At 47.3% G+C, this 14,790-nt stretch overlaps 1 protein-coding gene across 1 annotated transcript in view; it reads left to right on the forward strand.

Moving 5' to 3' along the window:
- Positions 1–14,790, forward strand: part of PTPRU (protein tyrosine phosphatase, receptor type U) — a 563,689-nt gene that overhangs the window by 461,891 nt on the left and 87,008 nt on the right. The window contains exons 18-19 of the mRNA XM_015423947.1: positions 5,716–5,792; positions 9,182–9,199. Coding sequence (XP_015279433.1) covers positions 5,716–5,792; positions 9,182–9,199 — 95 coding nt within the window. The remainder of the gene's footprint in view (positions 1–5,715; positions 5,793–9,181; positions 9,200–14,790) is intronic.

Raw genomic sequence — 14,790 nt, forward strand, 5'->3', positions numbered from 1 at the left:
AGCTCTCATCCATAATTTAATTGAGATGCATATACCTAAATACTTTTAAGCATTGGATGCATTTTTAGAAACCTGTAATCATCATCCTTTGATGGGGAGGAGTCCTAGAATAGAATAGCTGTCTAGTACACAGTTTCTTTATGTGCCTTAAAAAAAAGTCTGCTAACACATGTTCCTAATATTGGTAACATGCCCATAACATCTGCTCACGATTTATGAATCCCCTTATAAACCATTCATGAACACATATTTAAATACAAGCCATGACCTGGTGAACGTCATCTCAAGGACTTTAGATTGCAACTATTCTTTCTGTCTGTAAAGAGGTCTCCTCCTCTCCTGCTGCTCTGTGTAAGGAAGGTGAGAGGACAGCAAATGGTGTCAGTCAAAGCCATTTCACAGTGGACCCCTGGTGCTGTCTTGTTGGCCACCCCTACACGTTGAAGAGGCTGAGAGCTCTTGATTCAGGTGGATGGCAGTTGGAGAAAACTGGTTCCTGAAGAGAAAGCTTGAGGTGTTCTTCTGGAGGGAGTTGGGGTATTTCTGTGGAAGGAGGTGTTCCAGAGAAGACAGCCTGCGAAGTGGTGTGAAGGGCAGTTGGCAGAAGGGTGGCCATCTTGTAATGAGGGCCTTTTTGTTCTGGTACTGTGAGGAAAAGATGTTTGCCCAGCATACAGACATTTCTGGAGCTTGTGAGGTGGTGTCCTGAGAGGCCAAGATTTAATCATTCCCTTTTCCTGGATTTCAGACTGTTCATTATACTTTAATGTGAACAGTGTGTTGTTTAAAAACTCCTAGTTCTATAGTCCTGGTTCTTCCCACCCAGTAAAGTTTGTGTATGCTTAAGCAGCTGTTCTGTTGGAAAGGGAGACATCCACTGTTCTGTGGCCAGGCTGACCAGGTTACATTTTGCTCCAGCTGTTATGAACAAATAGGAGCCACTGAAGAAGAGCCAGTTGTTCCTTTTCCCCAGTAGACTTTGATTCAACCTACACCAGACATGATCTTATTCTGTTAAAGAGAGCTACATGGGTCCCCACTATTGTTGAACTTGTGAATAGTTTTGAAATTCTGAGAATAAGGAGCAGGTGTAACTAACAAATGGCTGCTCCGGGAGCAGGGACCAACCATTGTGGGGTACTGGGGCCAATCGCAAAGTGTGTGTCAGGACCCACAGTCAAGCACTTCAGCACACACTTCCAAGAAGGTTTTACTTTATTGTGAGAACTATGGTAGCATAAACATATTCACTGTTAGGAATAACGAGTACTAAGCATACAGGTATAGATATAGGACACTCAAAAGCCCCCCCCCATCAGTGGGCCAAATAGGCACTCTCCCGCAGGCGGGAAGAACCGTTGGAGCGTAGGTGAGGAAACGAAAGTAGTCCCATGGGTAAAATATGGGAAGACACTACACAAGCAAGGTCTGGCTGGTACACAGGTCAAGCGAGTGAGCTGAAACCCATAAACCTTATGGCAGCCTAGCTGACAGTGTGTGGGGGTGTTCAAGGCAAAGCATCCTACTACAACAGAGGAAGCAGTTTCTGCATGGATGCTCCCTTGTGATGCTGGCATTTTACTGATGCACCTCCTACTCCAGTGAATTGGAGAAAAGTCAGGACTGACTCTTCACCTGTGTTTTATTTGTTTAGATATTCATACCCCATTTTTGTCCTCGGTGGGGACCCAAAATGTCTCACAACATCATTCTCCCCTCCTGCAGGTTATCCTCACAACAATCAACCTGTGAGGTAGCTTACGCTAAAAGAGAGGGACTGGCCCAAGGTCACCCAGCAAACTTCCATGGCCATATGGGGATTTGATCCTGGGCTTCTGAGATCTTAACCTGATACTCTAAAACCAGTATACCATGCTGGTTCCCACCAGCATAACTCTGACCAAAAAAATGGGATCCCCTGGTACAGTCTTCCATTTCCTCATGGGAGTAGGAGCATTTCACTCATATTTCCATGCTCCTTTGAGACCTACTAGCACCAAAGTCTCAAAGGAGTGCAGGAGAATTGCATGCCATCCCCATTTCTTCCAGCAGGAAAGAGGAGATTGCCCCAGAGATTCCAGGTAACCTCTGGAGCAATCTTTTATTTCCTTGTGGATGTAGATGGGTGAAGTATCTCCAGGTAGCATTGCTTCCTCTCCTGGGCTGATGGCCTTGGCAGTTGCCCGACCATGCTGACCTTCTGTTGACCGCTCTGCCCCTATCTTTTTTAATTTGACATCAAAACAGAAGAAGAATTTGGGACATTCCAAAACTTGCTTGCCGTTTTGTGACAGGAGGAGGAGGAGCAAGAGGAGGAGATTGGATTTATACTCCACCATTCACTGCCTGAAGGTGTCTCAGAGCAGCTTACAAACTCCTTCCCCTTCCCACAACAGACACCCTGTGAGGTACGTGGGGCTGAGAGAGCTCTTTCAAGAACTGCTTCTGAGAGAACAGCTCTGAAAGCACTTGTAGTGGACCCAAGGTCATACTAGCAGCTGCATGTGGAGGAGTGACTAATCAAATCCCATTCTCTCAGATTAGAGTCTGCACTCCTAACCACTACACAAAACAGGCAGCCCCAAGAATAGTATCACCTTACCATTACTTTGGGACTTCTGTTTCTCAATGAACTAACACAAATGCCTATCTGCTGTGATGAAGTGAGGTTCTATTGCACCCACATGATGGATCATTCAGAAAATTCCATTCATGGCTTGGTGTAGAGGGATGTGTGGAAGTCTGTTGGTGGTCAAGAGACATCAGGAAAGAACGAATGACCAGGGGAAGCTTCATTCCTACTCTCATCCCTTCCAGGATCAGATGAGAGCACACAATTCAAGTTTGAATGCCTAATACGAAATATTTCAGCTGAAAGCTGCTTTTGCCACATTGGGGATTCTCGACATCATCCTCCCTGGCTATTTTTGTTGCTTCTAATTATAGCTGTCTCCCCTCTGTATTTTGCAAATTGAAAATCCTTGTTAACATAATGACAAAAATGAGAGCAAATTGTTCAAAACAGCTCAGCAGCGGCCAAAGGCTGTTTCCACCCCACTTGTCAACCAGCTGTGGGGGGTAGAAGGGCTGAGAAAGCAGATGCCCGTTGATTTATGCCATGGGGGGCAGTTCCCTGGATCAAGTGCAGGTGTGTGTCTTATTGCAATGCTGCCATTTCCCTGTGCTGTGCCAGAGTTCAGGCGACAATCAGCCTGCACCAGATGTCACATTGGGTTGTGGCATATCTCTCAGTTAACATCTGCTCTAGCATGGAAGCCTAGTTGAAGCTAAGCAGGTCTAGATCTGGTCTGTGTCTGAATGGGAGACTGCTTGGGATCTTGATCTATGCTTCTCTGAGTTCTGTGAAAGACAGTTGAAATATAAATAGAACAAGTGTGGGGCCTTGAGATGTTTGGGTATGGGGTTAAATGATTGGGGAGTTCCCTCCTGCTGGCCCAAATCTCTCAGTTCATGGTACCAAGCACTCTCAGGGGCTGGAGCAAGCCAATTGTTCTTCCCTCTTCCATGTCTCTCTCTTTGATTGATTGTCCTCACCATGCCATGCCTCCTAGAGGGCAGGGAGTGTGCTCAATTCTCCTCAAACTAATTGTGGGGGAGGGGGAGCAGGGAAATCAGCTTGGTGTAGTGGTTAAGAGCAGCAGACTCTAATCTGAAGAACCGAGTCTGATTCCCCACTCCTCCACATGAAGCCAGCTGGGTGACCTTGGGTCAGTCACAGTTCTCTCAGCGCTCTCTCAGCCCCACCTACTTCACAGGGTTTTGGGGGGAGGAAGGGAAGGCGACTTTGAGACTCCTTCGGGTAGTGAAGGGTGGGGTATAAAAACCAACTCCTACTCCTCCTTCTTCCCCAAGTTTACATGAACTCCAACTTTGTCCATTTTTCCTGCCTTTCCAATAGGCAGTCAATTTTAAACCCTGGTATTAGAAAGGTCAACCTGGAACCTTGTGAGGAATTGCAGGGAGGGAATGTCCAATTTTCCTATCTGCCTCTGTATCCCATTACCATTTAACTGATTCCCAAGTGCTCTCTACGTTTTCTCTTTTCTAGAGCAATCATACTAGTAAAAGTTGAAGGCAGCAGGAAAAGAGGAAGCCCAAAATGAGACAGTTTGACTCAATCAAGAAAGCCACAACCCTCAGTCTGCAAGATCTGAGCAGGGCTGTCAATGAGAGGATGTTTTGGAGGTCATTAACTGATAAAACTATCATAAGTTGGAAGCCACCTGACAGCACTTTACATTCACACACCCACTAGTGGTTCTCAGGCTTTCATATCTTACATCCCATCAATCACTCTGTCAAAGAACCTGGGTCCCACCATGACAGAAACAAAAAGTCAGCTTTTTCCAAGAAGGACATTTATATGTTACAGGCATTCTGTTCTAAGAACATTAACAATTGTAGAAGCACAATAGATAATCCCTGGCATGGAGGACCAGCAGGAAGTGGCACATCAAAGACACTTGCTAGTGGACATGGAGAACAGGGGTATTAGGAGAAACACCTGAGTATCCAGGGTTTCTACTGGCATACCCAAATATCACAGACAAATAATCTGTGATAGGTAGGGTCTGCAGGTGATGGCAGGTTCCCCTTGCAGGTGGACATGGGGATTGAGGATGAGTGGATTCTTAGCAACGGATTGTTTTAAAACTCCTGCAGCCTCCCTAGACTAGTTCTGTATCCCCACCCCATAGTACAACCACTGTCCTAGAGCATGAACAGTCCATTTTGGGTGTGTGTGGTTTTTTCCAGGTAAATTTACAAAGGCACATTCTTCTGCATATCTGGAGAGTCCTTTGAGTATTTAGGAGCTGTTCCCTTGTCTGCAGATAGCCAAGTTGTGCTGTTTTTGTGACTGGCAGGAGCCACCCACTTTACTATTAGATATAGTAATTAATTATAATGACTAAGAGTGAATTATCTCAGTTCCCATCTGGCTGTGAACTGCACAGGCTTTGCAGATAGCATCAAGTTTGAACTGCATATCAAGGTTCCTGTGTATTGCTAGAAGCCCTGGACTCATAAGCACTGTTGGGTCTCTTTTATTTCTTCAGGATGGCTGCGATCATACGCACAATTAGACCCAACATAGGTGTGAATGCTGGGCAGATTTAAAGGGCACGATCAGACAACATCTGGGAAGCACCCTGCAGCTGTCGGCAACCCGTTCTGCTCTGCCACAGAAGCAAAGTTAAAAGACACCGGGGAAAATCCGGTAGTTAATAGGTTGCGACGGGCCACAGACAGACTTTCCCATGTCTGATCGCTCCAGTACGCTCTCATGGCATTGGGATGGTCTGATCAGGGCATCCCAACTCTGTGCCGTTGTCCCCCCCCCCCCTTTGCAGTATGCACATCATCGCAAACTCCATAGGGAGCCCTTGGTGCAGAGGTTAAGCACATGGGGAAAAATGGCACACACACACACAGAAACAACTCACCTGCAGTTGCATCTGATCGTGCACTGATGGACTGCATCCGCAGCTTCAAAAGGTGTGATTGTCCAACTGCGGGTCAAATTCCTCCAGAGGAAATAGCGTCACTTCCCCCCCTCCCATTTTTTCTGGCTCATGTGACTGCAGTCGATTTTCACTTTTCTTCTCTCCAAGATGTTCTGATAACTGAGAACCACTTGAGTCAAAGTTCTGCCACCTTTGTACTTCTTATGGTCACATCTCTTTTTGTTTCCAGATGATCGGCATCGCGTTAAGCTCCACCCCCTTCTTGGCGATCCCAACTCAGACTATATCAATGCCAACTACATTGATGTAAGTACATCAGGGCTTTGGTCTGTTTCCACTAGCCATTTATGGCAAAATCCCAAAGTCATTTTTTCTCCTTTGTTGTCTCTTAGAAACATTGTTGGTTGTCACCTATGATTTATCTTAGTCTTCCTTGTTCCCCTTGTTTTCTCTCCTCCGTCTAACCCTTTGAGATCCTACTTCCCACACCCATTACTTTAAAGCATTTTCCATTCTCTTCCTGAACCATCGTCATCTCCAGAAACAAATAATCCTTCCCCTTTATTCAATATGAGGAGTCAACCCCCAGGAATGGGAAGTTATGGTGGAGTAGCAGTTCAAGACAGAATCCAATGCATGTCCATATATAAGGAGGCTGTGGCTCAGTGGTAGAGTACTTGGTCAGAATGCAGAAGCTCCCTGCTTCAATCTGCCAAGCAAAATGTTTTCTAGGGCTGTATTGTGTCAGCAGCCCTGAGCTTGATGGCCCAGGCTAGCCCAATCTCTTCAGATCTTGGAAACTAAGCAGGGTTGGCCCTGGTTAGCATTCAGATGGGAGATCACCAAGGAAGTCCAGGGTTTCTTCACAGGAGCAGGCGATGGCAAATCACCTCTGTTTGTCTCTTGCCTTGAAAACCCTACAGGGTTACCATAAGTCAGCTGCAACTTGATAACACTTTCCATCACCATTGTTTCAGCAATGGTGTACTGGAAATTCTCTCTTATTCTTTTCTTGCAAAATGGTTTGATGAATAGCCAGGGTAAAACAGTTTTATCATGACTGCCATCAAGACATTCCTTCTGCCACTCAGGGTTAGATTACAACATAACTGATGAATTCCAGAAGGGTAGCTGGATTAGTTTGCTGCCATCAGAATAACTGAGACGAGTTTCATGACACCTTACAGAATAAGAATAAACTAGTTAGTCTTTAGAATGTTCCAGCAACATTATAGTATACTGACAGTGCATTTAAGATGGTGGTGGACAGTACATTAAAAGAACAATGCTCTCTGAAGTTTTTCTGAAACTGGAGTCCCATAGTACTTTAGACACTAACAAGATTTATTCCCACTTAAGCGTTCGTGAGTCAGAGCATACATCCATTGGAGAAATAGTACATCATTGGAGAAATAGTGCATACATCCATTGGAGAAATAGTGCAACTTTGACTATATATATATATATATATATATATATATATACACACATACATACATACATACATACATACATACATACATGCTTCTCTGATATATATATTTGCCATGGATCTTTGCTCTTATGAAATGAGCTCTGACTCACAAACACTTATGCTGAAATACGTTTTGTTAGTCTCCAAAGTGCCACTGGACTCCTGTTTCATTTTGCTCCTACAAACTGTCAGAGTTACCACTCTGAAATCTAGCTGTTACTTAAGATCCTGTAACTGGAGATTGGGCCTGGGGATTTAGCAAACTCTCTTCCACTGTCATAGTCTCTCCCCATATGCAGCTACCTGACTGGTTCATCTAGCTCAGTATCACTAAGTTAGTATAAGTCAGTATCTAGCTCAGTATCGCAAAGTATCCCTCCTTTGACCAGTAGCAGCTCTCCAAGGTCTCAAGCAGAGTCTTTTGTAACACTTAAGATTCATTAAAGGGGTATAGCCTGTCATAGCCTGTGTTTCCAAAACCCAGACAAGGGAATGTAAACAGCAGAAGCAGCCCTGCCCTGAGTACCACTATCAGCACAGAGTCTTCAAAAGGATTTCTTCTGGAGCTCAAGTTAATTTGCACTCAAAAAATTCTCTCCGTCTTCGTGTCAGATATTCACAGGATTTTTGAAGATTTGTAGAAGAGTTGATAAGATGTGTTTGGACAACAAGAGAAGATTTGATTTCAATATTTGCTCATCTGAGTTCAGTATTTAGTATCTGGAAGTATTTGATGCCTGGCATGCAGTGATATCGACTATTTACCATAAGAATACAGGAAGGATAGTCTAGTCCAGGCTCTTCTTCCTAACAGTTGTCAACCAGATGCCCTCCAGGAAGCCTTTATAAACAGGGCACAAATACAACAGCCATCCCTGCTATTTTACTCTCACCTCAACTTGTAGTCAAAAGTATATTGGCTCCAAACATGGAGGTACCATTTAGCAAGTGGCTAGATAGCCAGTCATTAGGGATGACTCAAAAGGATAGCAAGGACTAGTGGGTGCTTTCTGTAAATATCCCCCATTGTCCCTTCTCCTCATTCAGCTTTTGATCAAAGTGGGACCAAGATCCATCACAATTCTACTGGATCTTATATACATCATTTATCCCAATAAAATGTCATGGGTGGGAAGGAAGGTGACATGGTGTAGCCAGATCTCATCAGCTCTTGGAAGCTAAACAGTGTCAGTAATTGGAAGGGCGACCACCAAGGAAGACTCTGCAGAGGAAGGCAATGGCAAACCACCTCTGCTTCATCACTTTCCTTGAAGCCCCTTGCTGGGGTCACCATAAGTCACTGTGACTTGACGGCACGTTGCACTCATACAGTGTAATGGGTGTAACAGAATCCTTGCTTTCCTAATACTGATCTTAGTCACACCTTCACTTCCAGTAACTAGGGGTTGTTTTTCCCCAGTATCATCCATGCCATGGAAAGATTTCTGTTTTTCCATGAATTTGTCCAGTCTCCTTTTAAAGCTGCCTAAGGCAATGGCTGCCCACCTCCACATCTTTGGCCAGGGAGATTTGTCTGTGACTGATATATCATGCAAAAACATGCTATCTTTTATCCATCTTGAACATCCTAAATGTGTTTTGAAGATAGGTAGTTTGTTTCATCTACATTGCCTAACCAAAATCAGTAAATATCTTGTGGCAATTTAGGACGAACACATTTTTATTCTAGTATTTTGTAGTCCAGAACCCACTTCATCAGATGCAATGATCCTCCCTAGCCTAGTGAGGAAATGCTGCAAGCTTTCATTAAAGCTTATGGTAAAATAAAAAGTCTTTAAAGTGTCAGCAGGCTCCTGTTTATTTTTGCTACAACTCCCTAAACACGGCTATGCTTCTGGAATGACTCTTGAATTTAATTGCATTGGAAGAAACCAGTATTTTGAAAGCTCTTGAAATTCAAAATAATGTAAGAAGAATATTCCACTTTTGAAGATTCTGAGTAGCTAAACTGGAAATTGGGGTCATTTTCTAGTGGTGGGCAATGTTGTTCCTAGTTCATTTGAGGTAAAAGAATGAAGTTGCCCCATCCCCAGATCCCTTATCCTGCCATTTCTGTTCCTTCTTGGTTCCTGTACGTTGCTGTTCGGTGTACTCCCTTTGCTACTAAATGTTTGGGTCAGTTTCTCAGATTGTGTCTCACTAATCTGTCTGTCTCTGATCTCTTTTTCTCTTCAACCTGTGTCCGATTGGGCTTGCTAAGATTCGGATAAACCGAGAAGTAAGTATGTGTTATGTCTGTCTTTCTCTCTTTTTCCCCTCTCTTCTTTTGTGTTTTCCCCATTTTTGATTCCCCAGATTTTCATTGAAGGGGTTTCTTCTTTTATCAGTGTGCCTGTGTGACGGACTGCACTTTTTATAAGGAATGGGGATAGATCTTCTAGAGAGAGAAAGAATGTCCTTACCAAGTCCAAACAGGGTGAAAACTCTGAAGAGAATAGAGGTCTCTGGTCTGGTGTGGTTAGAAATTGCCTCTAGAGACCTTAAAAGTTATTTAAAAACTCAAGACAAGTACTGGTGTTTTAAGAGAAGGGGCTTAATTACTGGAAGAGTGTACCAGCCATCTGGAAACCAAAAAAATTAGAGAATACTCAAAGAAAGTGTACTGAAGTGTTTGGAAAACACTGGAACAAAAGCCTCTCAACATAAAGATTTTAGGTAACTGTGAACAGCTTTAGAAACTCTCATTAGCCTGAAATGTAGGGACTAAAGTCTGTGCATGAACTGATTTTACCTCACAGTTATCTATACTGAGCTACCTCAGAAATCTGTAAGAACTAAAGTCTGTGCATGTACTGATTTTACCTCAGAGTTACCTCTGTGTTAAATAAAATATTTTGTTTATTTGGAATATAAAAAGTTCCCGAGTTCCATTTAAGTTGTATAAGTTAAAGGCCATCCCCTCAGGTTCCTGTGTGAGCAAATAGCCAAAATATTATACTGTAACAGCAGGAGAAAACAGATAACTAGGGCGGCTCAGTCACAGAAGGAAAAGAAAAATAGAAGGGAAATTGTTAGATCGCGCTAACAAGGACTCGTAGAGTGATTCAGCAAGTGATTCAGCTTTATTTAGAAGTAACGAACAAGCACTAACTCAGTAAGAAACCAGAACAGAAAACAGTGGGAGCTTATGCTCCTTTTAAACATAACCGGGCTAATGTAGCCACGCCTATTTACAATTAACAACCAATGAGATTGCTAGGATAAGGACCAATGGGAGTCTTTCCCTCCTAGGGAATGGTATCGTTCTGATTGGTCGCTGTTACGAAGCGACCAATAGGAAGTTCGCTCAGAGGAGCCCTGGTATGGCTCGAAGCTTAACATAGGAGCCCTATGAGATGATTCATGTAATCGTTTCAATACATTACAATTCCTCCCCCCTAAGTTAAGCCATCATCCCAAAAGCTTTATTATTACAAACAATCAAACTTTTGTACATCAGTTATTCCCACATTAATTACACTCATAGTCCTTCAGATAAGTCGGCATTTGCCGCGAACGCTGGGACCTGCGGAGCGGTGCAGGCTCCACGGGCAGACAAGGTTGTGGGTCAGAGTGGGGTTCACTACAGCCTGGATCAGGCACAGACTCGACTGGGATTTCAGCCCCGCACACAGGGTTCTGCCCTGACTCGGGGACAGTACCGGGCCTTTCGGTACTCACCGCCTGCTCTGGGGGTGTCCACTCGACATCAGGGGATTCAGCCGTCGGAGAGTCAGCGCTGTCCCTAGCCCAACGTCTCCTTAACTGATCTATGTGGCGCCGCCATATTCGACCGTCAGCTAACTGCACCACATACATTCGAGTACCCACAGAGTCGGATATAACCCCAGGAAGCCATAAGTGCCCGTTTGCATAATTTCGTGCGAAAACCTTGTCCCCTTTTTCAAACATGCGCACCTTCGGTTGCGCCGTGGTACGCTCGGATTGCTCTTCAGTGAGGTCTGGGTGCATTCGGTTCAAACGGGTCGTGAGTCTCCGCCCCATTAACAATTCGGCCGGACTACGGCCTGTAGCACTACAGGGGGTGGTGTGCTGCAGCAAAAGAAAGGAGCCCAGCCTCTGGCTCCAGTCCCCTTCGTCCATTTTACCCAGGGCCTCTTTGGCCGTCCTGACCATCCGTTCGGCTTGGCCATTAGATGCCGGATGGAAAGGGGCCGAAGTCATTTGGCGTATGCCATTACTCGTGAGGAAGAGCCTAAATTCCTCAGACACAAATTGAGGCCCGTTGTCACTGACGATGACGTCAGGCAACCCGTGGGTGGCAAAAAGTCGGCGGAGCGCATGGATCACAGCAAGTGATGTGGTCGATTTCATATGCACGACCTCCAGCCATTTGGACATAGCGTCCACCACAATTAGGAACATTTGCCCTTGGAGAGGGCCAGCAAAATCTATATGCAATCTGGCCCAGGGTTTACCAGATGACTCCCAGCCTTGGGGTGTAGCTTGTGGGGGATCGGGTCTGACTTGCTGGCATTTGGGACACCCTCGTACCCATTCTTCGATCTCTTTGTCCAGCCCCGGCCACCAGACATACCCTCTGGCCAACGCTTTGGTGTGTACCATACCGGGGTGACCCTCGTGCAGCGACTCTAACACTCTCGTCCTGAGTTTGTCAGGAACCACCACCCTGTTCCCCCATAATACACAGCCCTTAGAAATGGATAGTTCATTTTGACGGCTTTTGTAAGGGCCGAACTCCGGTTCAACGCTTCCAACCGGCCACCCCCTCCAAACCCAGTTTAATACTCGGGACAGCACGCTATCCTTGGCCGTGTGTGCTGCAATGTCCCTGGATGATACCGGGGGTCGAGGAAGCTCCTCAATTGCCAAGACCTCACAGGCGGGGGCAGGGTCTGCGCCAATGTCCGGCACCGGGCACCGGCTGAGGGCATCCGCATGCCCAATCGCTTTCCCAGGCCGGTGCTCTAAGTCAAAATCATAAGCCTGCAAAAATATCGCCCATCTAAGCATGCGTGGGGACATGATGTTTGGCAATTGCTTATCGGGCGCAAAAATCCCCAGTAGCGGCTTGTGGTCAGTGACCAGCAAAAATCGTCTGCCAAAAATAAAATCATGGAACTTTTTGACAGCCGCTACCAACGCCAGACCCTCCTTGTCTATCTGGGCATAGTTCCGCTCTGCCGCAGATAGTGATCTAGAATAAAAAGCGATAGGCGCTTCGCTCCCATCAGGCATCAGATGGCTTAAAACTGCGCCTACTCCAAACGGTGAAGCGTCAGCAGCTAACACCAGGAGCTTGTGTTCATCATAATGCGTGAGTACGGCATTAGATGTCAGCAGCTCCTTGACTCCCACAAAAGCCTTTTCCTCGGCCTGCCCCCACTTCCATTTTGCCTCCTTGTGCAAAAGCGCGTGCAAAGGGGCCGCCACTGATGCCTTATGCGGTAAAAACGCATGATAAAAATTCAGGAGTCCTAAAAAGGATTGGAGCTCCTTCTTACTCACCGGCCTGGGGGCGTTTTGGATTGCAGATACCTTCTCATCCGTGGGGTGGACTCCCTCTGCGTCAATGCGAAACCCCAGGAAGTCCACACTTTCCACCCCGAGCGTGCATTTTGAGCGCTTAACTCTGAGGCCGGCATTTTGAAAACGCCTGAGGACCTCTTTAACCCGGTCCAGTAGTTCCTGTTCAGACCCGCCCGCAATCAGCACGTCGTCAAAATAGGGCACTGTGCCAGGTACCCCCCTTAGTAGACGTTCCATGAGGCCCTGAAAAATCCCAGGTGCTACGTTGACCCCGAATTGCAGCCTGTTCACTTTAAAAGCCCCTTGGTGGGTTACAATTGTTTGGGCCTCGGCAGCCTCCGGGGTGACAGGCAACTGCTGGTATGCCTGGGCCAGGTCAAATTTGGCGAAAATCTTGCCACCCCCCAGGGAAGCCAAAATGTGGCTTATTACCGGGACCGGGTACGAATGTTGCTGCAGCGCCTTGTTAATCGTACATTTGTAATCGGCGCATAGTCGTATGGACCCATCTGATTTGACAGGGGTTACGATCGGGGTCTCCCATTTGCTGTATGGTACTGGCTCTAAAACCCCTTGCTCAACTAGTTTGTCAATCTCTTTTTCCACCTTATGTTTGAGAGACACAGGTACTTTCCGATACTTCAACCTAATAGGTTTGACTGACGGATCTAAGTCAAACGCAACCGGGGGGCCCTTGTACCTTCCCAACCCTTCGGCAAATACATCAGGGAACAGGTCGTACAGCATGCCCCATTTATTTTCAGACATCCTGTTAATCCCAGAAATACCGATGCCCAATGGCTCAAACCAATCTAACCCTAGCAGGTTAACCCGGTCTCCCTCTGCAATCAGGAATGACAGTTTAACACATTTCCCCTTATACTCAACAGTAACAGAGTCCCGTCCGGCCAAGGGAATTCGGTTGCCCTGGAAGTCGGACACTCTGGTTCCCGCAGGCTGGAGCCGCCGCCGGCTTCGGTTCGGGAACAACTGGCGCCAGGACGCGGCAGAAATCACCGTCACGGACGATCCTGAGTCCACCTCCATTGTACAGGGTCGGCCGTCGAGGAGTGGAGTCACGGTGATCTTGCCCTGGCTGCTGGTGCGATTTACGGCCGATGCGCTCGACAAGGTCGCCGTCAACTGGCAGCTTGCTTCCGATGCTGAGGAACGGGTCTTGCCTTGGGTGCTGACTGGAGTGCCCCTCTGCGCTGACCGGTTGTTAGTTGAGGGATCCTTCTTCGCTGATCTGCAGACTCTGGCCAGATGACCACGCCGCCCACACGCTCTGCAGTCGACATCACGAGCCCAACAGGAGCCGCGCTGGTGCTTCCCGCCACAACCGGAGCAAGGCTTGACGTTGGTAGTCTTCGCTGGGGTCCGCTTGCCTCGAACCGCGTTGACGTCATCATCCGCGTCTTCGCCCTCGCTGTCTCGTTGAGCGTGTATACTGGGCTCTGCCACCCGCTGGCGGACCTCCTTCGTGGACTTCTCCGCTGCTTCCGCGGCCACGGCCTCTTCGTAGGCCACTGCCCAGGTCAGGGTGGTGCGGGCGAACAGCCTCTGTTGCAGCCTTTCATCTTTGAGACCGCAGACGAGACGGTCTCTGAGGGCTTCCTCCACGTTGTGGAAATTACATGGCCGTGCGGCTTTGCGAAGGGCCGCCACGAAATCTGCGATGGTCTCGCCTCCGGCCTGGTTCCGCTTGTAAAAAGCGTGCCGGCAGGCGATCTCCGACGGTTGTGGAGAATAGTGAGCCTTAAGCTTCTCCGTGATGTCAGCGTAGGTGACAGTCTTTATATCAGTTGGGGCCACCAACGACCTGGCTATGTCGAAGGTCCCCTTCCCGCAGGAACTCAGGAGGCATGCTCGTTTCTTCGCCTCATCGGTGATGTCGTGGGTCTCCAGATGGAACTCGAACCTGGACAGGTAGGAGTCCCAGTCTTCTGAGGAGGGTTCGAAGCACTCGAACTTCTGGCTTCCAGCCATCGGGGGAGACTTGGGCACCGGAGCTGGTGGCGCCTCCGCCGGATGAGGGAGAGAAGTGGATGGGGCCATCATAGCCTGTTTACGATGATCTGTGAAGGTTGGGGAGGGGATTAAATAGGAGAGGACCAGGCCTCGGATCGGGCCAGAGCGCGCTGGTACGTCGCTCCGGGAGAGAGGCACGGGGGCGGGGCGGTCACATGGCGAAGCCCCGCCCCCTTCTCCCAGCCGCCCTCTGCTTCCAGCCTCATTCTGTTCCACAACGAGGAAGAAGCAGGAGGGTAAGTCGGCTTCCTCCCCCCATCTCTCTCTGCCTGGCCGAGGCTGCTCCAG

This window comes from Gekko japonicus, unplaced genomic scaffold, assembly GCF_001447785.1.
Source record: "Gekko japonicus isolate JY-2015 unplaced genomic scaffold, Gekko_japonicus_V1.1 scaffold344, whole genome shotgun sequence".
NCBI lineage: Eukaryota > Metazoa > Chordata > Lepidosauria > Squamata > Gekkonidae > Gekko > Gekko japonicus.